Source organism: Phoca vitulina, unplaced genomic scaffold (genome assembly GCF_004348235.1).
Source record: "Phoca vitulina isolate PV1807 unplaced genomic scaffold, GSC_HSeal_1.0 scaffold58, whole genome shotgun sequence".
In the NCBI taxonomy this organism is placed as follows: domain Eukaryota; kingdom Metazoa; phylum Chordata; class Mammalia; order Carnivora; family Phocidae; genus Phoca; species Phoca vitulina.
This window is the reverse complement of record NW_022589761.1, coordinates 9,125,274-9,147,508: the sequence shown is the minus strand read 5'-3', so window position 1 is coordinate 9,147,508 and position 22,235 is coordinate 9,125,274. Positions and strand designations below refer to the sequence as shown.

The following is a 22,235-nucleotide window of genomic DNA, read 5'->3' as shown; positions in this document are numbered from 1 at the left end:
CATCTTTCAGGATGTCAGTACTCCCTCCTGGGAAAAGGTCCCGGTTGCACTCATTGTGGTGACTGTCCTTACAGGGCTCAGAACGTGTGTCTGAGGACTTGTTCATCGTAGTAAGAGCCAGCACGTAGTGGGCTCTCAGTTGCTACTCCGGGCTACATGGGACATTTCCCTTGTCGAAGAAAGCTCTGTGGGACAGCACTGATGTATGTGTATTAGGGAAGTAAAGTGTTGCTTGTGGATTCAGTTACCTTTGGTCCTCTCCCCTAGCCCCCCCACCCTTTGCGTTTTCGCAGGAAGCCAGTGAGCTTCATTGAGTGGAAAGGGCATCTCCGCCCACATTAGCCTTGCAGCTACCTGGATACGTCAGCCATCCGTCCCCGGGTGGGGGCCCACGCTGCTCCCCCTGCTGCCCGGGGTACTGGCAGGAACGTTGGAAGGCAGTTTGACATTGATGGAGGAGGGAAAGCTTTACAAGTAGAAGGGACTTGAAATCTATCAGTTGCCCTTTTTGTATCTGCCCCACTCAATACATCAGCCCCATGTGGTTGCCATACTGGGCTGCACCGAGGAGAGAACATTTCCATTGGGAGGAACATTCTGCAGGACCACATGGATACACAGGGAGTATACGTGGATAGTGCTTCTTACAGATGGACAGTGGGGTTGATTGGCACCAATTAGGTGCCCAGCTAAGCACTGTCCCTGTGAGGTTGGTGGCAGGCAGGTGTCTAGATGTTAGGTAAGGAAATTAGCCTAGTGGCCACATAATGGCAGCTCACCTAGTTCTGCACTGGAGATGTAGTTAATGGGTTAAGGGTCTGGCTGGCATTAACATAAATGTCCCAAAGAAGGTAGCAGGGCACCACCCTCCCACTTTGAGCCCAGTCGAACTGTGACTCTAAGGAAGGCTGGGCAAACTTAACAGTGGGCAGACTAGTGGACCAGCAAGGAAGGTATTTCTGAGGAGGTGTCAGCTGGGGCTGTGAAGGAGAGCTAGGAGTCTGGCAGGTGGGAGTAATGGAGTCCAGGGGCAGGGTTCAGGAGGGGCCTGAAGCAAGCCTGGTGTCCATGGTTCTCCAGGGTTTGGAGACCCCCTTCTGAGGCTCCTGGCTCCCTGCCAGAGGCACAGCTGGGATGCATCTTGCATCTGGAAAGGCGGAGGGGGCTCGCCTCTCCTTCCCCACTTGAGGCTTTGGAGTAGACAGCCCCTTTCTCCCTCCCAGCCGCCTCCTCAAATACCGGGAATTCCGGCGCCACTGGGAGCCCAGGCCAGGCTGAGAACTTTCCTTCAGCTGGGAATGTGCAGCTGGGGGTGGAGGAGGGGAGGGCCAACCTCAGTCCTGACCTCCGGGAGGCTGCAGTGGAGCGGGCCCAGGCTGAGGAGTCCAGCTCAGCCCCGGCCCTGCTATATAGCACAGTAACCATCCAATAAATAACTAAATAGAAGCCAGCAGCTAACATTTATTGAGCCAGGCCTTGTTTGGCTACCTCACTCAGCTAAGAATCACCCAGGGCCCTTGAGGCACTAGGTTAGAAGCCTTATTCCAGAGGGAAGTGGTTCTGGAACTGTGCCCGGCACAGGATAAACACTTAACAGTACGGACCCCAGCTAGGCTGTGTGGATCTGAGTTCCAACTCTGCCCCTTCCTAGCTGTGACTGGGCAAATCCCTTACTCTGTCCTGTTTGCTCATCTCTAAAGCGAGGATCAGAAACCATCCTCATGTGCCTTTTAGGGACATTTGAGAGGATTCAAAGTGAATGAGTTCACATAAAGTGACTAACTGCTGTGCAGTTAGTACTCAATAAATGTCCACTTAGCCGATTGTTAAAACTTCAGATTCCCAGGCTCCCGCCCTGGAAGTTCTGATTCCATAGGTTGGAATTAGATCCTGGATCCTGGGGGATCTGTTAGTTGAACAGTGTCCTGGTGAGTCAGAGGCTCAAATACATTTGGGAAATGAGGCTGTGCTCACTGAATTTTTACAATGATCTTACAGGGCAAGTACTCTTGTACAGTTTTTCAGCTGGCACAGTTGAGAAAACCCAGACTCAGAGGGAGGTCATACGCCAACTAGAAAAGTCAGGATTTGAACTCAACTATGATGTGGTGCCTCAGGGAATTCCAGGAAAAATTAAATAAGACAATGTGCTAAGTACAAGAGGTTTAGCATTGAATGAAGCTAGTATTACCAAAGAAACTGCTTAAATTATGCTGCCCGCCCAGCATGCCACTGCTGGGAGGGGCAGAATGATTCTAACATAAAAGCCTTTGTCTCTGACCTGAATTTCTTTCTTGGGGGCGGGGGCACGCTGAGGCACTGGAGAGGTCCCAAACTAGAGCGAGGGGATAGAAAGATCTGATGTGTGTTAGGCGGGCACAAGAATTGGGACATTAATGTGTTGGGGAGTGAGAAATCAGATGTGGAACAGACTTTGCAGAATCCCAAACCCAACTGATTCTGGTGTTAGTGTGGAACAATCTCAGAAATTCTGTAGTACCAGGACCCAGAAGAATCTGATTAAGGAGGGATGGATGGAGAGATCAAAATGGTTGGATGGATGGATGGTAGAGAACGTTGGGTGGTTGTGCTGATGGATTAGATGGTTGAGTGAATGAGAAGTACGAATGGGTAAAGGGGGAAATATGGAGGAACATGGATGAATGGAGAGGGTTAGTTGGACAAAATGGACAGGTGGGATAATGGAGGAATGGACTAATGGAAGAATAGGTAGGATGATGAATGGATGAATAGGGTAGAGTTGACTAAATCACGGCATATGGATTGGAAGATGGGATAGGCAGCCAGGCAGGAGATGGACACACAGCCGATGGCTAGACCTAGAGATGGCTGAACAGATGAGATGCTAGGACGCATGAGCTGGATAAATTGCTAAGGGAATGGACTTCTAAGTCTGCCTGGAACCAAGCTGCTTAACTTGGCTTTCCTGGATGGCATCGAGTAGTTCATAAACTCCCTAAAAGCAAACACCAAATTGTAATGGGTAGTTGTTGGTAATTCTCAAGTTTGAGATTCCTCCCGTTTTCAGAACCACTGATTCATGTGTCCGACCTTCGCATTCATTGTCTTGTCATCCCCCCACTGCCTCCAGAATGGGAAAAGATACATAACTTTGTAATATTAACAAAATATTAATGACATCCCCTTCCCCATCCCTGCTGAGTTAATCAAGGTAAGTAAAAAGGACCATTCGCCAAAGCAGCTCCCAGGAGTTGGAAAGCTGCAGCAATTTCTACACCTGTGTTCAGTGTCTGGACTTCTGGGTGAAGTTCTGAGGGTCTGTGGCATCTGGCTGAAGTCCTTGCTTTTCAAGAAGCCTGGTCTCCTGGCTCACATGTGGAAAGGGGCATCAGGAGCTCCCTGGGCCCTGCGAAGGCCCACAGATTCCTGGGCGGGGGCCAAGAGAGCAGGGTGGTTCAACCTGACCTGGGCCTTGGCTGGCCGAAGCCGCCCGCCACCCCCGACCTGGATGTTGACCGTGGTGGCGTAGCTGAGCCTCCGGGCTGGGGGGGGTGGGGGCTGGGGCTGGGGTGGGGGTGAAGGGGCCCGTGATGCGGGGGCAGAGGAGGACCAGGGACCCCGGGAGGCCAATGGAGCTTCTCCCCCAGGCCCTTGCCGCCGAGCCAGGCTCTGGCTGATGTACGAGGCTGCCAGGTATCTTGAGAGGGCAGCTGCGTTGGGGCCCAGGAGTTGCCGGGTTGGAGGAGGGGGACTGTGGGGTGGGGTCAACTCTGAAGACTCTGACCTGGCAACAAGAGAGGCCAAGTGGCATCCTGGTTTGGACAAAACCACGGTGGTCTGACCCGGGGTGGATAAGAGGCCCTGACTGTCCTGAGAGCTTCTCTGCTCAGGCCAAAGTGTTGCAGCCGGACCACGGATGTCGGGGAGGCTCTTCTGCTCCAACAAAGGTGTAAGTTTTTGGACCTGAAGGTCTGTGAAGCTTTGTTCCTGAAGCAAAGGTGCAGCAGAAGGACCCTGGATGTCTGGGAGGCCTCCCTGCTTGGGCAAAGGTGGGAGGGCCTGGACTTGGGTGTCCGGGAGGCCTGGTTGCTGGGGCAAAGGTGTGGCGGCTGGAACATTCGGGTTCTGGGGCAAAGACAGTGGGGTGTTGGCTGGGATCCGACGGTCTAGGCAGCTTCCGTGTGCCGGCAAGGGTGAGGTGCCCAGAAGCTGAATGTCTGAGGGGTCTTGGGGCAAAGACACTGGGCTGTTGGCTGGGATCTGATGGTCTGGGGGGCCTTCCCAGGCAGGCAGAGGTGAAGCACCCGGAACCGGAACATCCGGGAGGTCATGTTGCAAGGGCAGTGCCGTGCTGCCTGGGGTCGGATGGTCCAGGCTGCTTCCGTGCGGATGCTCCGCGTTGACGGCTTGGTCGCAAACACCAGCTGGGAACGGAGCATCCCTGGAAGCTCCTTGCTTAGCTAACGGGGTACTGGTCGGGCTCTGGCTACGTAGGGGGCCTTCTTGCTTGGGCACAGTGGCGGTGGCTAAGACCGTGACATCAGAACAGCGTCCCTGCCTGGGCAGAGCTGGGCTGGTTGGAACCTGGGCGTCCACGTGGCCTCTCTGCTCAGGCAAAGGAGCGGTAGCTGGAAGTTGGATTTCCAGGTGGCCTTCCGGATCAGGCAAAGCTGCAGTGGGCGCCTGCACATCTGGGGGGTCTTCCTGCCGGGGCAAGGCTGTGGTGGCTGCAGCCACACTCTCTATATTCCAGGGGCTTCCTTGCTCGGGCCCAGGGGTAGCGGCGGGGTCAGGCGAAGTTGAAACATGGAGACCCCGGCCATCCAGGCTGCCTCCCTGCTTGGACAGCGGTGTGGCGGCTTGAGCCCGGGCGGCAGGACCCAGGGGGACAGACTCCTGGGCACAGGTCAGCGGGAAGGCCAGCTCACATACCAGCACATGTCCGAAGGCAGGCAGGGGCCCTGTGTGCACAGAAAGAACGGAGTCAGGACGGAGGTCTCCGTCTGCGCCGTCTCTGCCGACCACACACGCGGACCTCACCTGGCTCAGCTTGCTCTTGGGGCAGGCGGGGGGACAGCTGAGGCTGCGCCAGGGCGCGGGGCCGGCGGCGGGGGGCGTTGGCCGACGCCCGGGTCTCGGCCCGCTGCATCTGCTGGATCCGCTCGCTGTAGAGCCGCGCTAACTCTCGCACGCGGGAAGCTGCCCTCTCGGAACTCGGGGCTCCTGCCTTCCCGCTCCCGCTGCCTCCGCCCAGATCCGAGTCTTCCAGGATCAGCAGCGGCTCTGGGAACCCCGGCCGGGCCAGCTGCCCTTGCTCCAGGGCCTGCCAGGCGCTCCGGATCTCTGAACAAGAGCGGAATTCCAGCCCATCCGGGAATCCCTGATCTCGGGGGACATCCTGAGGCTGGAAATCTGGGAACGGTTCCCCTTCTTCAGCCTCCTCCTGCCCTGCCCTGCCGCCGGAGGAGGGTTCTCCCAGTTTTGCCGAGCTGCTTCCGGGGGCCAGTTCTCTCCTGGTGGCTAGAGCCTCATCGGGCCCCCGCAGAGGTCCCTGGAGCCATGAGTCACAGGGAAGGGCGGGGGCACCGGCGAGACTAGGAATGTCCGGGACACTAGGTATGGCTGGAAGGCAAGGCATTTCAAAAACACTGGAAATGTCAGAGAGACTGGGAAGGCGGGGAATCTTGGGAATTTCAGACAGGCCGGGAATTTCAGGGAGGCTGGGTGCGTCTGGACTTCTGCTAAGGCCGGGAACGTCGCGAGTTTCAGCCGCGCTGGAACTTTCGAGTCCTTCCAGGACATGGAGTGGGGAAGGCCCCCGTTCGTCCATCTCTAGCTCCTCCTCCTCCTCCTCTTCTGAAGAGTCCCGGCCGGGCAGGGCTTGGAATGTGAGGGTTTCACTGTCGCCCGGCACCTGGGAGTCTCCAGGGAACGTGGGAATGTCGTGGGGGGATGGCTGCAGTGGGCACTGGGCAAGAGGCCAAAGATGTGAGGGCGGGCCGGCCCTCCTGAGCCCCCGGAGCTGTGCCCGCCCCAGCCGACAGCCCCAAGCACACCATGATGTGATGCCCAGCTCACCCCTGGATCGCGGAGGCCTCTTTGGTTCAACAGTTCTAGGATCTCTTCAGTGATGGAGGTCCCGGAGGGTTCCAGCGTGGGGGGTCCAGGGTCCTCCAGGTCCTCAGGGGGTCCGGAAGCTGGCACTGGTGGCTGAGGCTCTAAGGGGGGGTAGAGCTCCCCCTCACTGCCAGCATGCTGTGAGCAAGGAGAGAGGATGGAGGGCAGGAGTCGAGGGCTCCATCCCTTTCTCCCAGACCCAGGAGTCCGGGTCCCCAGGCCCTGTCCTAGGGTGTTTCTTACCTTGAGTCTAGGCTTAGCTGGGGATGGAGAGATGAGAAAGAGAAAAGAGTGAGATGTGGGAACAAGGTCATTCCTGACAGCTGATGAGCTGCCCCTGTCACCCCGCCCCCATGCACACGGGACATCCCCTGGGAAGAGACAGACAGACAGACAGACAGACGGGGCTGGACCCGGCTGGGCTACGGCGGTCACTTACCGTTCTGTGGAAATGTAACATACGGGTCCTTCACTGGCTCTGGAGAGAGGACACAGTGATGTCAAGGGCCCAGCTCCCACCGCGTTCTCTAGTCAACTTTTAGGTGGAGGACACTCACCGGACTGTCTGCGGCCACGGCGGGTAGCAGAGGGTCCTGGAGATGGGGCTGTGGGAGAAGGAGATTAGAAGCCCATGAGGGGCCCAGCTCCAGGCTCCCGAAGGAGGAGAAGGCTGGGGGGACAGTTCCTGGGGGAGAAACCGGGGCGGGGTGCGGGGAGAAGCTCAGGGTTCCATCTTTACCTGTGTTCCTTCGTCCAGGGGTGAAACTTCTAGCATCCCGAGGATGGGGAGACCCAAGCGGGGGTGTCAGGGGCTCTGGGATAGGCTTACTTTTAGGAGCACCTACGGGGAGACATTTGGAACCCGATAATCTACTTTTCCTTGGGAGTAATCCTCTACTTCCACATCCTCCCAACCCAAGGCCCCAACTCACAGTGCAGGCTGTTTTCAAGGAGAACTTGTTTGGCCTGAAAGAGACAAGGATGAGGGTTGCATGGCAGGGGGGACCTGAGCACCCCGGTCACAGTCCCATTAATGGGTGCTGTACGCGAGGCACGTCACGTGACTGATGATTATTAGTAATCCCCCCAACTCCATGGGGTTGGTGCTGATTCCTCCAGGTGAGGAAACGGAGACCAGAGAGGTTGCCCTACTTGCCCGAAGTCACAGAGCAGGGACATGGTGAAGCTGGGCTTCAAACCCAGGCAGCCTAACTCTGCAATTTATTGATCACGGTCTAAGAGGGTCCCCCTGTCCTCAGGGTCTTGGGGGGCTATGGGGGGGTGGTCCTCCAGCGCGCTCAAGGCCAACGGATATGGCAGGAGCCATACCTTGGCAGGGATGGAGGCGGGGTGGTTCTCAAAGAAGAGGCGCTGGAGACAGTGAATCCATAGCCTCTTCTCTTCTTGGTTCTTGGCCTGGGGGTGGGACAGGGGTGGAGTCGGGAGCTGGGTGTAAGGTCTAGAGGCTGAGGGGAGCCCTGACCACCCAGCCCCACCTTGCACCCACCTGCAGCAGGTGCCTGTGTTTGGGAATGGTCAGATCGGACACCTTGAACCCTAGAGGGTCTCGAGGACTCTCACTCACGCTCAGGTTGCAGCACTGAATAAGGGGGCCGGGGGGGGGGACAGAAAAGGGCAGCAAGCTCAGAGCCCTTAGACTCAGCAGTGTGCCCCTTGCACGTATCTGGGCTTAGGAACCCTCTAGAAAGACGTGCCCCGTGAGATTGCGTGGTGGGTCCCCTTTCCCCCTGTTGAGCCTCCCCACCAGGCCTGGCTCTGCTCCCCCTCACCAGCCCCTCGCCTTCATCTGGATCAAGAAGATGTGCTCCCCTCATGAAGATGCCTGCCTGGTGGGCAAATCCAGGCCCCCCTGCCCCAGGCCCTCACCTGCATCCTGCTGGCCTCACCCCTCATTAAACCTCATGCCCTATCCTTGGACTCAAGAAAACGTGGCCCTTTTGAGCTGGGTGGTCCCTCCTTTGCAGACCCCGTCCCCGGGCCTCCCTGTAGGTACACGGGTATAGGTAAACACGAGAAAGCTTGCGGGGGACACTATGGCCTCGCCCCCAACCCTGAACTCACGAAGATGTGTCCCTTGTAGGTGTACTCCGGTCCCCGGCGCTTGGCCACGAGCAGCATCCGTGAGAATAGAAAGAGCAGCCGCTCGCCCCCTCGAAGTCGGGGGCCGCCCCCTCCGCCACCTCGGAACGCGCCCTCTAGCACCAGCTCCCCGAAAGCACTGAGCTCCGGGCCAGTCCAGCCGCCCAGCCGCCGCTGCACTTCCTGCCGGAACCCCGCCAGGTGCGAAAGGCACCGAAGTGCACACACACCAAGACAGGAAGTGCACACACACCAAGACGGGGGCGTCAGCCACAGGGCTGTGCTGTCCCAGCCCGCCCTCGGAGGCTGATCGCCCCCACCGGAGGCCCTCCTGCCCCCTGCCCCCATCCAGCAGCCCCAGCTCCCGTCCCCAGGCTCACCTGGAGGCGCGCGGCGTGCTCCTGCTTGCGTTTCATGTCGTTGATGTACCAGGCGACTGCGGTCATGGACACAATGGCCTCTTCCACCATCTCGCGGCCCCCGGCGCCCGGGCCCTCCGCCCAGTGCTTGCCTAGCTCCTGCCAGGCAGCCACCAGGCACCCAGGGAGGGGATAGAAACGAGAGTAAGAATGATAATGACAGGAGACAGAGAGAAAAAAAAGGTAGGGGCAGAAGTGGCGACCCAGAGCAGAGAGACACACAGGCAGAGACAGAAAGTGGGGTCAGCTAGGACCAGTCCCTATTGGCCGCAAGCCCCTGCCCCAACTGCTGTCCCTGCTTCTAGGGACTTGTCCTAGGTCCACCCCCAGACATCCCACCAGGTGGCCGACGGACAGGACCTTGCCCTCCCCGAGCAGTCCCCCAGGGCCACAGCCCACCTGCAGCAGCAGATGGTACTTGAGGATCCGCTGAACGGGTTTCAGCAGGAAGCTCTGCAGGGGCAGTGAGTGGCGGAGCTGGGCCTGGCGCTCCTGCAACCACAGGGCTGCGGGCGGGGACAGCGACAGCTCCCGGAGCAGGGCTAGGGAGCTGGGGGCACAGCACAGGTCAGGGGGGCTGGTGGCCCCGCGCGGGTGGGGCTGGGAGGGGGCGGGGAGTGGCGGGGCGGGCGGTCAAGGGCAGCTTAGGGCGAGGTCAGTTACTGTCACGGTCTGGCAGGGGTTGGAGCTGGATGGGTCGAGGTGGAGGGAGGCTGGCTGGCACAGCAACTCTGGGCAAGGCCTGGGGCCCAGCAGGGGCTCCTCACCCCTCACCTCGGGTAGTTCATGCAGTACAACGTGTAGATGTCAAAATCCTCACTCTGCGGGTGACACGGGAGTCAGGGAGACCCGAGGTCCCACCTCCCCGGGGGGGCCCCCCTCCGGCCTAGCCCAGGCCTGCTCCCCATCCCGCCAGACCCAGGCCCCCTCCCAGACTGAGCGCCCTCGCCCCGACTCACCCTCTGCACGAAGCACTCGGCAATGCCCCCCGCGCTGCGGCTGCCCTCCAGGTCCTCCAGGAGCTCGCTGTGAGGGAGAGAGAGTGTGAGGGACTGCCCTCCCCGTGGGAGGACTCCAGCCCCGTGGGAGGACTCCAGGAGATCTGGGGCCTTGGTGGCAGCCAGGATCTCTCAAGGGGCCACCACATCCAGAGGGAGTCTTCTGACTGTGACCTAGGAGGTCACAACCTGCTCAGACTTTGTCCATGGACAGCGTCCTATTCCTTAGCTCAAAATCAGCTGGGGTGGGGGGGGGGCAGCGTCTTGTGATATGACCCAGGGAGAGGGGTGTCATGACTCTCAGAGCTGTGACGATCTTAAGATCCTATTGCGATCCTGAGATCTTGTCATGCTTTCTCCCATCTCCTGCAATAACATGAAGATCTCATGAAGACACTCGGAGGGGTCATGATCCTTGGACCCCAGCATCCTCCTCCCTGGGTCCCACTGGCCAACCATCTGGTTTATCTGGAACTGAGGGAGTCCCCAGGCCGAGGTGGTCACACAAATGCTCACACTGGCATGATCTTCAGGCCCCGTAAGAGCCCTGGATTCATCATGACCCCAGACCTGACACAGTGCTGAGACCCATCCCAGTATTTAGACCTCATCTGGGTCCTCAGGCTCCCATCCATCTCACCCTCCACCACTCTGGTTCCTCACTCCCCATCACGATCCCTGCCCCATGTCACCGCACCCCAGGTACCAGCCTGGACAGGGCACTACGGAGCTCCAAGGTTTGGGTTAGGATATAGCCCACCGCCCCTGACCCTACCGACTGGTGCCCCTGCCCATCCTTCCCGCCTCTGACCTGCTGAACTCGTAGATGTCCTCGATGTTGGCAAACAGTACGCCCACCTGCTCCGCGCTCAGCCCTAGGACCCCACCATCCAGCAGAGGGCCCAGGTAGTCCTGTGGGGATGACTGGGGTTATGGGGCTGGAGGGCTGGCCCGGGTTCCCACTGTGCTCAGGTGCTGGCCTGCCTCACCTCCACGATGCTGCGAAGGTCCCGGACATAGGCCCGCTCTGTCTCCACGATCTCTCGCGCCACTCGCTCCAGCCTCGAGGGTTTGGCTGAACCCGGGGTCCCCACGGGTGACAGATGCAGGCGGATGGGGGGCCCTGGAAGGGGCTCTGGCCTGGACGCTGAGCAGACTGGGGTGGGCCCTGGAGCCGGGTCCCCCTCAGAGCCCACCGTGCTCAGGGATGTGGAGCTCCCAGAACCTCGGGGGGAGGCCATGGCAGGGGCTGCGGGGGCTGCTGGGGGCGTGGAGCAGGAGATCAGGGGGTCTCCCCAACTGAGTGAGTGCTCTCGGCCCTACACTCACCCACACCAGGTCACTATCTTTCCCCCGGGCTCCCGTCTCCTCTCCCCACTGCGCTGCCCCGGTCCTGTCCAGTCCTCTCCCATCAGGGTCTGCTCTGGGCTCTGGCCTCCACTCTTCTAATCCACCTCCATGTATCAGCCTGGGAGATCTTTATTAATTTGCCCATTTGACCCCATCACTCCAAGTACAACCCCTTCATGTCCTCAGGATAAAGTCCAAACTCCTCCGATCCACAGGGCCCTATGCAACGTGGCCATCGAGTCCTTTCCATTCTGCTCTCTTCCCACAGCCACACCACTTCTCACACTCCGGACTCCAGTCCTATTCGACTGCTTTCAGTTACTTAAGAAAAACCAGCGCCTCTCACCTCTGCACACACTCTTCCCCCCGTGAGGAATACTCTTCCTTGCTTTCCCCAACTCATTCCTCCTCATCTTTGAATTGTTTAGGTGTCCCCTCTTGCACCAAGCTGTTGGCTGCGCAACCGGACTAGACTCCCACAGTGAGGGGATGGGGCTTTCTCCACCCCCCACCCCAACCCTGTCCCAGCCCTGACCATTCTACCCTGGGTTTCCCCCTCTGGACTGTCAGCATCCGGGGACGGTTCCATCTGCCCCAGCTGACCTGGAACTCAGTGTAGGCAGGGCTGGGGCTGTCTCGGTCACCCCGTGTTGCTAGCACCGCCCAGCACCCAGGCTACACAGTGCCTCAACCGAAGGAACCAATGCCCAGCGGACCCCACCCTCCCCTGCACGCTCACCTGTCTGCGTCTCACACACAGCTGCACAGTCACACACTTCACCTGTGGGGCCACGGCCAAGGCTAGGGCTGGGTTTGGACAGGCTCGGTCCACGGGCTCCCTCGGGCATGGCTGAGTGGCTCAGCGGCTGCTTCAGAAAGATCCCCGTCTCGGATATCAGGAGCCCATCGGCCTCCCCCGCCGCCCACACTCACAGATTAGGCCAGAGAATTAGGAGCGCGGTCTAAACCCAGGAGGGACCCCCTGAGAGTAACTAATGGGGCAGACGGAGGCACAGTGACAGAAACAGGGGCACAAGGGGAAATAACACGGAGAAAAAGATGGAAAGGTTGAGACAAAGAAGAGTGAAGCTGGGAGTCTGGTCTGTCTGGGGCCGGAGGCTCAGGGATCCTGGGAACGTTTGGGCTCTGGCTGGAGCCGAGGGCGAGGGGCAGGGCTGGGAAAAGCCGTGGGCGGGAGGCCGCGGGGTCCCAGGGGAGGGCGGAGGAGGCTGGGGGACCGGATGCCAGGGTCCTGCAGACGGCTCCCTCCCCCCGCCCAGGGCTGCGAGTTGGGGCGCTGGCCCTGAGCCCTCGACGCCCCTCCCCCCCCTCCAGCCAGTCCCTCCGCGATCCGCTTACTGTCCCCACCGCCGCGGCCCGGGTCCCCAGTGCCTTCCCACACCCCTCCAGACCCAAACTCCCGCCGGCGCCTCCGCTCGCCCCCCGCCGGCACGCCCCCTCATTGTTCAGCGGCTGCGGCGCCGCCCCCTCCCCCCAGCCCGTCGGGGCCCCTCGCCTCCCCCCTCACCTCCCAGGGAGTCTCCAGCCCTGAACCGAGGCTGCTCGATGCTTATTCGACCCTAGCACGGTCCCCGGGGAGGCGCACAGCCGGACTGCTGGGTCTCTGCAAGTCAGGGGGGTGAACTTCGGGTTCTCAGGCTCCGGGAATCAGAATCCGGGGTCTCTCGGAGAATGGGATGCAGCGGTCCGAATTTCTTGGTCCTCTAAATGAGGGATGCTGGGAGTCCCGACTCCTGGGTCTCAGATGGGGCGCTGGGGACCCAAACTCCTGAGTCTTCTAGATAGGGCCGTGGGGCGACCGGATTCCTGAGTTCCCCTAACTCTTGGAGCAGAGATTAAACCATCTCCAGGCGGGAGCGCAGGGGAGTCCCAAATTCCTGGGTCCCCTTGAAGTAGTGGGCGTTTTAGCCCCAAACAGAACTGGCTGGGGCGCTAGGAGTCCGTATGCCGAGTTCGGATATCTGGGCTCGGATATCTGGGAACCCTTGGAGGTAAATCACCGGTCTGGGATCCCAAGTTCTTTAAGCCGGGGTGCAGGAAGCTCGGCCTCCAGGATCGCTCGGCCTCCCGGCTCCTCCAGGAGGGGGCGCTGGGCACCTGGATATCTGCGTTCCTTTAGCCTGAGCTTTGGGGTCTCTCAGGGCGCGGTGCAGAGACTCGCGACTCCGAGTCCACGACTTTGGACCCCTCAGGCTCTGGGATGAGTATCACGGGGCTCTGACGGCGGCGGCGCCACATCTGTGGCGGGAGAGTCCGGTCCCAGCTGTGAGGCGGGGGGCGGTCGCCTGGGGCTTCCCCTCCCCCCAGCCGCCCGGGCTCATATCCTGTTCCCGCCCGCGGGGGGGAGGGGCTGCCTTCCGGCCAGGCAGCCGGTAAAGGGTTAAGACCCCTCCCCCCGTGTTCTGAATATTCATGAGAAGGCGAGCCCCGGGCAGGCTACGCCCCCACATTCCAAACGCCTCTCAGACTTTTCCCTTTTACAGCAAGGGCCTTCGGGGCGTGAGAATCCGGAACTGGCAGCGCACTTTCTCCCATTGGTCAGCCAAAACACTCTTATTTGCATATGCAGCAAAAGGCGGAGCTGTCCAGCGAGGTCACGTGGCCAAGAACGACTGAAGGACCTCGCGACGCGAGGGTGCGGCCGGAGCTCCAGTGGCGCAATCGGTTAGCGCGCGGTACTTATACGACAGTGCGAGCGGAGCGATGCCGAGGTTGTGAGTTCGATCCTCACCTGGAGCATCTTTTTCCTCTTGGTCTCTTTTTATAAATTTATACATCTTAGAAATCAACCAAAATATCTACATCATCACTTAGAGGAATGAACGTTTCGATCTTCGGAGTTTTCGGTCTGGAACTCCTGGAACTCTGACGACCTCCCTGCAGAGTGTTCTGTATTGTGGGGAGGTGCCGTTTCCATCCGGGCCGCCAGAGGGTAGTGTCGCCTCTTAAATGCCCGAGCATTTAATTGGGTCTGCAAATCTCAGTTTAAGACTTCTGTAGATGTGTCGGGTCCTCTGCAAACGGTATGGCACTGCCTCTTTCTCCATCTTTTCTGTGTTGGATTTTTTTTTTTTCCAGATATAATTGTCATATAACACCGTATTAGTCCAGGGTATACAATACGATTCAATATATGTATAAATTGTGAAATGATTACTATAAGTTCAGTTAACATCAATCACATCACATAGTTACTATTTTTTTCCTCCGGTGTTTTGGAGTTTACTCTCTCTTTTCCTCCCTTTTTCTGAACTGATTTGTTTCTTTCAACAAATGCTGAACATCCACTCTGTGACTGACTCCTGTTTAGGATTTAGGCATGAGTGATACAGCAATGACAAGACAAAGTCCCTGCCACTGAGGATTTCACATTCTAGTGGGAGAGGCAGGTTTCTATAAGCATGAAAACTACATTTTATATGCTAGGTGGTGGTGAATGTCATGGAAAAAGTAGAGCAAAGTAGGGAGGATGAGGGTGTCAGAGCTTCAGTGTGGATTGTAATAATAATAGTCAAACACCATCTCACTGAGGAGACATCTGAGCAGAGACCCATAGGAGGGGAGTAAGCCATGGGGATACCTGGGGGAATAGTCCAGGCAGAGGTAGCAGCCAGTGCAAAGGCCCTGTGGCTGAAGCAGCAGGTCAGGTATATTGGTGAGTAGCTAGAAAGCCAGTGTGACTAGCGCAATAGTGGCCAAAGAACCAGGACATGTAGGCTGGTGAAGGACTTAGGACTTTGCCTTTTATGTGATCTGATTCTGACTCAGGTGTCAGGACAGGTTCCCCGGGGTTGTCTTGTTAGGGAGTGGGGAGAGACTGAGGGTAGGTCCTGAGCCGGTGAAACCAGGAAGGGGCTGCTAGGAAGGTTCAGGTGCAAGATGATGCTGGATAAGACCAGAGTGGGAGCCACAGGAGACAGGTAGATCTATGTAGAAGGTATCAGACAGAATTGCTGCTGGACTGGGCTGTGGGTTTGACAAAGAGGAGTCAAGGGGACTTCCAGGTGTTTGGCACTGGTAGCTGGTGGTAGGGGTCATTTTCTCAAATGAGGCTTTTGTTTTAGGAAGGGGCAGTAAATCTGTTTTTGCTAAGGGAAGGGCCAGAGATGTCAGTTTCTTGTTCTTTCAGTGTCTGTAAATTGTCTCTGCATGGCTTGTTCTTGCTCTCTACCTCCCTAATGTCTTTGGGTCTCCGTGTTTTCTTTTTTTTTTTTTATTTATTCATTTGAGACACAGATACAGAGAGGGAGAGAGAGAGCATGAGCAGGGAGAGAGGCAGAGGGAGGAGGAGAAGCAGGCTCCCCGCTGAGCCAGGAGCCCGATGTGGGGCTCGATCCCAGGACCCTGGGATCATGACCTGAGCCGAAGGCAGATGCTTAACCATTCCGTGTTTTCTTTTATTCCAACCCTTTCTCCTAAGTCTGGGCATCTGAGCCCTTTCCCAAAAATGAGGGGAGGGCAGTTTCTGGGAAGAGGAGATCAATGGTCGGGGCCTGCCAGTGGGCAAGGAGAAAGAGCCAAAGAAGAGAGGGCAAGGAGGCAGGAGGAAGGGAGGGGAGAAGGCAGAGGAGGGGAAGGGCCTGGAGAGGGTAAGGGAGAACACCAGCAGGAGGGAGCAGAGGGGTGGGGAGGAGAGGTGGAACCGAGAAGACAATGAGTGAGTGAGAGCCCGGGAGGAAAAGGGTGGAGAGGGCGGAGGAGGGGGAGAGGGGGGAAGGGAGAGGAGGAGGGGAACTGAAGGAAAGAAAGGAGGGGGTGAGGACAGGGGGTGGGGGCTGGAAGGGGAACACATTAAAAAGGGGAAAGGGAGAGGACTACTGGGGGAGAAGAGTTGGGGAGGGTGAGGGGAAGGGCGGCGGAGGAGGAACTGACAGAGGGGAGGGTGGGGAGAGGAGAGGGAAGTGGGGGAGGGGAGAGGAAAGGGAAGGGGGGGAAAGGGGTTGAGGGGGGGCGGAGGAGGCGGTGGAAGGGGGGCGGGGCCCCGGCGCTGACGCGGGGCGGCTTCCGGGCGCGGGGCGGCCGGCTCCCCCGCCCCAGGGTGGTTCCCGCAGCTTGTTGCCTTGTATGGTCCGAGGACGCCGCGGTCCCCGGGGCCCCGCCCGACGCGGCCGCGACCCACACTCGGGCCTGGCGAGCCCGAGCCCCCACCCTGGCCCCGCCTGGAGCGCGAGCCCTTGATCTTCCAAGGCTCCCCAAATGCCGAACTTCTCGAGTCCCGACGGGCCAAGACTCTGCAATCCCGAGGTTCTGGGGGCCCGAGAAGCCAGAATGCTGCGTTTTGCGGTCCCTGCAAGTTTTCGGAGACACGAGGGGGCTGGAATTCCGAGTCGCCGAGACTACCTCTGAGATTCTGGAATCCTGGGGCTCTCACGCTGCCTGCCCCGGGGTTAAGAAAGCCTGAGCTCCCCCAGGCTCTCACGTCCTGGAACGCCGGGTGGTGGAACCCTGGGACGCCCCGACTTTCGAGATGCCCCCTCCCCCACCCGCCGCGCCACCCCCGTCCGTCCTGGGCTCGCGCCCCGGCACATTCCGTCCTCTCCGCTGCGCCCCGCCCTCTTCCCTCGGCCCCGTGGGGACGGAAACATGCCGTCCCCGTCCCCGCCCGCGCCCGGCCGCGAGCTGGGTCAAGGAGGCCGGCTGGACGGGAGCGCCTGCGCCCCCACGCCCCGGGAACTGGCTCTCCGAGTTCCTAGGGTGACCTCACCTGGGCCCCGCCCTCTCAGGTGAACGGCCGGGCCAGGTGACGTCACTTCCTGCCAGGTAAGCGCCGCGGGCGGCTCTGCGAGGGTTCGAGGGGGCGATCGGTCGACCGTACCTACCTATCCCGCTTCTGAAAACAGCCCACGCCACCCTCCCCGCTCCTTTTTACAGCTTCTAGACCGCGGAAAATCCAGGATTCCAGTTTAACACGCAGATTCCTTTTATTTAAAAATTCCAAAAAACACAAAAATAAACTTTTAATAATATATTACTTAATATATTATTATAACATACTTAATAATTACTCCATCGTTTCCAATATTACAAAAAGGAGGAAGAAAAATACAAGGGAAGCAGACGACCCAATATATATAAATACTATAAAATCTATTAGAATAAATAAAGTCGTCATAAATAAAGGGCCCAATGGCTGGGGGTGTGTGTGTGGGGGGGTGTTTGGCAATGGCTTTGGCTACTTGCTTTTGGAGGGAAATTTGAGCACCAGGATTCCCCCTCAGGGGGAGGCTCCAGTCACCACCAGATACTGGAACCTCAGGGTCTAGGAGAAATTGGAAGGGGGCAGTGGGAGCCTATTATTCACAGCATTGGGAAAGGGAGGGGTGGGTAGAGGGCTCACTGCCTTCCTCAAATCTGCTACATTTTTTTTTTTTTACAAGACCCCGGAAAACTCTTCTTCCCCCAACACCAGCAACACCGAGCTTGCACACTGGGGACCTGCCCCAGCGTGGGGTCAGGGGAGTGGGTTAATGCACTTTGGAAAGCGCGGGGAGGCTACTTGATTGAGTCCCGCAGTTTCCCACAGCCCCCAGGGCCCCTGTGGAGCCCGCGGCAAAAGAGAAATGGCCCCCTTGAGATCCAGCTGGTCTGTACTGGGTGGGCACTTGTCACTCAGAAACGGAGATGCGGTTGAAGATGGGGAGTCGCCGGGGGGCTGCAGGCGGCTGCGGTGGCCCAAAAACCCCAGCCTCGAAGACAGGTGAGTCAGAGCCCCCCAGGCTGCTGCCACTGCTGGCGTATTCGTCAGGGTCAGATCCCAGCGAGTGTGCAGAGGGGCTCCGAGCCAGGCCACCTAAGGGCCCCCAGACGCTACTGGGGGTGGCCCTTCGGCAGGAGGGGCAACAGGCCAGAGTGGGGTCCCTTCGGGCCACCGGGGTCCCAGGGGCGGCAGAGAAGGCAGAGGGTGAAAGTGGAAGGTCCCCAGGTGGTGGTGGTGGGGAGCTGGAGGGAGAGAAGGAGCAGGAGGACAGGGAAGGGCCTGCCAGGCCTGCTGGTGGTGGTGATGTTCGGCGGCCGGAGGGCAGGCCTGAGAAGCTGATGCTCTGGCGCAGCACATGGGGGTGGCCTGGGGCGGCCAGATCTTCGCTGGGGTTGTGGATGAAGTGGCAGCGTGAGCCGTAGGGGCAGCGGCCCTGGAGGTAGAACTTGTGGCAGAGTTCGGTCTTGTACTTGGGGTGGCGGCTGGCCTGGCGCAGCTCGCCCAGACCGTGGGCAAACTGGCACTTGGCCCCATAGCGGCAGCGCCCACTCTCTGAGAAGGTCCGACATAGCTCAGTCTTGTACCGGGATGAGGTGGTGGGGGTTGCAGTAGGTGAGGTGGGTGAGGGCGACAGTTCAGGGCCTGGGCGGGGAGCCAGGGGGGCGAAGCCTGGGGGTGGCGGCACCCAGCCACAGCTTCGACCCTCCACCAGGCTGGTGGAGCGGCCAGGCAGGCGGGCACCCACCCCAGCCAGGCTGCTGTCGGATGAGCTGAGGCTCCAGAGCCCGGAGGAGGCCCAGCCTGGGCTGGACTCGGTCTCTCCGTGGTCAGATGGTAGGTCATGGCTCAGCGACAGGAGGCTCTGTGGGAACAGGGATTGTTTAAGACACCGAAAATGCTGGGTGACGCCCCACCACAGCTGCAGGGCACCTAAGAGCCTGCCAGTCCGGTTTGTGGGCTTCCCGGCCTGAGCCCCACCTGCCCACATTAAAATATGGGTGCCGGATCGTGGGGATCCCTCTTTGGGCGTTCTGAGTTTATTCGCGACAGACGCCGATCCCGAGGGACCTAGGCAGGCGGGGTACCCCGGGTCCCCCGACCGGATCAAGAGGAGACCCCCAAAGTCAGACAACCACCACTGTCCTCCCAATTTCGAGCCTCTGGGCCCCTCGGGATCTGACCCCGCGCATGGGGTTCTCCAGTTTCACAAGTGGAGAAGCATGCAAACTTAACCCAGGAGTCGGGATCTTTTCGGTTTTAAGAGTTCCCAGAGTTCTCCGCTGGGTCAAGGGGTGGAGAGACAGAAGTCGGCTTCCCCTCACCCCGAGACTCCAACCCCAGAAACGCCTCCGCGCAAAACCGCGCCCTCAGCAACTCCTAGGGGGTAAGCCAGGTGTGGGGCCATTTCCGCCTCCAGACAGCCCGAGTCTGAAAAAAGTCCTCCAACTTTCCATTTCCGAGGGCCACCCCACCAATGTTGCGACGGAGACCCGAAAGTCGCGAGCTCCATTTGCACCTCCCGAGACTCGCACTGGTCTCAAAAGGGAGACAGGGACCCCGGGCCGGAGTGTGCGACTCCTCCTAGCTGCAGTTTGCGAAGGGAGCCGGAGGTCCCGGGCCGGACTTTTGGGCGCTAGAAAGCCCTAGTTTAAGAAGGGAGTCAAGCCAGCGGACCCCGGGGGTGTCGGTCGGCGGGGCTCACCTCGTAGATGGCGGCGAGATCCATGGCGGCGCGAAACGCCGATGGGCTGCGGAGTCGGCCAAAAGTGGGAGCGCTGAAGTCAGGCTGCGGTTGGATGGCGGAGCCGGGGGTTTTTATGGAGGCGGTGGAGGCGGGGCCAGTGGGGCGGGCCCCGGTGGGTGGGGCCAGGAGGGGCGCTTCCCGGACGCGCGCCCCCAGCAAGGCCCTCTGGGCCCCCGGCCCCCGGCCAAGACGGACCAGAGCCCGGCCCGCGGGCGGCCCCGACCCAGCGGGGAGTGCCCAGGGTTGGGAGAGGGGGTGGGGGTGGTGTCGGCCCAGTTTTCAAGGCTGGAGACGGAGGCGTGGAGAATCGAACTGCGCCGTGGTGGGGGCAGGGCTCCCGGGGGAATTGACACGGGCTGAGGCCAAGAGGGCGTGCGCCGGAGAGGCGGACGGGGGCGGGGAGAGACGCAGGGAGAGAAAGAGACAGAAATGGAGAGACCCAAAGAGAAAAACACAGAGAGACAGACGTGGAGGGAGAGACACACGCTGGGAGACAGAGACACAGAGGGTGAGACAGGGCAGGGAGAGGAGAAGTTGGGAGGCAGAAAAGACATGTTAGAGACAGTTCCAGAAAGACAAACTCGAAGCGGGAAGCGAGAGGGAGGGCCACATAAACAGAAAAAGGGAGAAAAACAGGGAGAAACAAACACCTACAAACACAAATCCATAGGAGCAACACCGAGAGGAGACCAACAGGCTGGGTGGGGAATTCTGAGACCTGCCCGCCTGGCTGGGTCTCACCCCCAAACAGCCCAGATCCGGAGACCTTTGATCGCTCGCCATCCTCCTACCCCGACTCGCCGGGGGCGTGGGGCCCTGGATACCTGGAGAGGCAGGAAGGGAGCCTCTCATGCTCACGCAGATAATGAATGGCACTTCCGATCGTTTCCTCTGGGCTAAGCACTGTTCTATGAAAGTGCTTTACATACATTAACTCAAGGGCGTATTATGCCCATTTTACGCACCAGGAAACTCAGGCACAGAAAGGCCAAGTTACTCTCCTAGTGCCTGTTACTAAGAGTTTGCCCTCTGAGAAAACTCAGGATTGGAAAGGGGGAGGTCTTTTGTTGTGGTGGAGGGTTGCCTTGATGGAAAGTCGTCTGGAGGCGGGAGAAATGGGTCATCCCCCGACCGATGGTCGCAGGGGTGTCTTGTAAAGGGGTGTGCCTCGAGAGAACTCTTAATTTGCGGGGATTACGCCCCACGTTGGCAAGTCTGTGATTGTCAAGGGGGTGCCCTGAGTGACACTCTGTTACAGAGACCTGGGAAGAAAGTTTACTTTTAAGGGGATCTTGGTAAGCTGGCTGCCCTGAATGAAAACCTGGGGGTAGAAATCATTGCCACAGAGTGCAGTCATAAAGGTGGAAAGTTTATTTTTGCAAGCTGCGACCGCGGGCTCGTCCCGAGGTGGGAAGAGTCGGCAGGCACACCGACTTGCCTCGTCGGACAGAGCTCGGGGGAATCCCTGGTGCGGCGCTTTCTGGGGCTGAGGGGCCTTCCCGGCCAGTCCCGTGAGCTGGGCGGCTGCGGGCGGCTTTGGCACGGTTGCAGCCTCCCGCTCGCCCGTGACTCATTCGCAAGGGGCGGGGGAGGGGGGCTTCCTGGAAGCCGTGACGAGGAGGCTCGACCCGGACGCCCGGGTTCCTCTCTTGTAACCAGGGCTTGTGTCGCCTGTAAACACAGCCTCGAGGACAACGGGAAAGGGGGGAAAGGGGAGGTGTCTGGTACCCGCCTCCCGGCTGGGCTCCAAATCCCTGTGCCGCTAGTAGGACGGAGGCGGCGGGGAAACGGGAGGTGGGGAGACACCCCGGGGTCCCCGGAGTCTGGTTGGGCTCCGGCCGCGATCCCGGAGGAGTTTCGATTCCCTAGGGACAGGGAGCATTTCCCAGCTCTGAGTCAGGCTGACCCCCTCCCCTCTCCTATCTGCTTAGTCATCGGCCCCGAGAGCCAGGACGCTTGGGATTGGGCGACGCTCGAAGAGGCTGGAGAGGGAGCTTCGCGTGGGGAAGGGCCGACCCTCCACCGAAACGCAGACGGGTGGGACCCCGGACCCCGGGCCCCGGCCCCTCCTTGCTCAGATCTAGGGGTCCGGATCTCCAAATCACCTCTCTGCTCAGATCCAGGAGACCGGGCCTCCAGCCCCTCCTACGTCAGAACCCCCAAGTCCGGGCGCCCAGCCCCCTTCTCTCTCTCTAATCCAAGTCCGAGCCCCCAGCCTCTCCCCCCTTCCCATCTAGGAGTCTGGCTCCCATCCCCCTTCCCACCCCGTCCAGGCCCCAGACGCCCAGCCCGGGAGGAAGTTCAGGGCAGGACTCCTCCCCGCTCCCCACGTAGCCAGCGGGAAAATCCGTGGCCCGAGCGGCGGCCGGGAATCCCCTCTGGAATGACGGTGGGGAAGGGGATGGCCGGGGTCCCCCGCGGGGGTGCAGGGGGGTAGCTCCTGGGCGGGCAGAGCGAGGAGGAAAGGGGCGGAAACCAGAGCGGCTAAAAATACGGCGGGCACTTCCGGCCTAGGGGGAGGGGAACGGAGAGCAGAGTTTCCAGAAAAACAAGCGGGGACGGGAAACGCGGGGGTGTGAGAGTCGGTGCGAGTGCGCGGGCGAGCCGGGGAGCGTGTCCTCGCGGCACGTGTGCGCGCCTGGCGTGCCTGGGCGCGAGCGGGCGCCGCCGAGTGTGCAACTGCGTGGGCCAGCCGGGGGGCGGGGGGGGGGACCGGGTCGGACGTTGTGTGGCAGTGTGTGTGTGTGTGTGTGTGTGTACGTGTGTACTGCAGGTGCGAGCGTGGGTGCCCCGGTGTGGCTGGGCGC

At 59.7% G+C, this 22,235-nt stretch overlaps 2 protein-coding genes and 1 non-coding gene across 3 annotated transcripts; 1 reads left to right on the top strand and 2 right to left on the bottom strand.

Annotated features, from left to right (window-relative positions):
- Positions 1-336: 336 nt before the first annotated feature.
- PLEKHG2 (pleckstrin homology and RhoGEF domain containing G2) lies at positions 337-13,251 on the bottom strand. The gene is made up of 19 exons (XM_032390531.1): positions 12,495-13,251; positions 11,706-11,832; positions 10,606-10,874; positions 10,428-10,528; positions 9,578-9,644; positions 9,393-9,439; positions 9,018-9,168; positions 8,580-8,717; positions 8,182-8,382; positions 7,607-7,699; positions 7,429-7,515; positions 7,032-7,065; positions 6,839-6,940; positions 6,657-6,704; positions 6,539-6,577; positions 6,343-6,359; positions 6,061-6,237; positions 5,023-5,950; positions 337-4,943 (listed from the first exon to the last, which is right to left on the bottom strand). The coding sequence occupies exons 2-19, from the start codon at positions 11,812-11,814 to the stop codon at positions 3,352-3,354; spliced, it is 4,200 nt and encodes a 1,399-aa protein (XP_032246422.1). The 5' UTR covers positions 11,815-11,832; positions 12,495-13,251; the 3' UTR covers positions 337-3,351.
- Positions 13,252-13,633: 382 nt separating this feature from the next.
- TRNAI-UAU lies at positions 13,634-13,726 on the top strand. The gene is given in 2 exon segments: positions 13,634-13,671; positions 13,691-13,726. It is a non-coding gene; the product is annotated as a tRNA-Ile (tRNA).
- Positions 13,727-17,097: 3,371 nt separating this feature from the next.
- Positions 17,098-19,462, bottom strand: ZFP36 (ZFP36 ring finger protein). The gene is made up of 2 exons (XM_032390472.1): positions 19,387-19,462; positions 17,098-18,546 (listed from the first exon to the last, which is right to left on the bottom strand). The coding sequence occupies exons 1-2, from the start codon at positions 19,408-19,410 to the stop codon at positions 17,593-17,595; spliced, it is 978 nt and encodes a 325-aa protein (XP_032246363.1). The 5' UTR covers positions 19,411-19,462; the 3' UTR covers positions 17,098-17,592.
- Positions 19,463-22,235: the final 2,773 nt, after the last annotated feature.

Bases quoted from the DNA above. Each gene is read 5' to 3' on its own strand.
- PLEKHG2 (XM_032390531.1), bottom strand. From the start codon at position 11,814: ATGCCCGAGGGAGCCCGTGGACCGAGCCTGTCCAAACCCAGCCCTAGC. The intron at 9,645-10,427 runs GTCAGAGGCGGG...TCTCCCTCACAG, and splicing joins GACATCTACGAGTTCAGCAG to CGAGCTCCTGGAGGACCTGG. The intron at 6,941-7,031 runs GTGAGTTGGGGC...GTCTCCCCGTAG, and splicing joins CCTTGAAAACAGCCTGCACT to GTGCTCCTAAAAGTAAGCCT.
- ZFP36 (XM_032390472.1), bottom strand. From the start codon at position 19,410: ATGGATCTCGCCGCCATCTACGAG. The intron at 18,547-19,386 runs GTGAGCCCCGCC...CTGTTCCCACAG, and splicing joins ATCTCGCCGCCATCTACGAG to AGCCTCCTGTCGCTGAGCCA.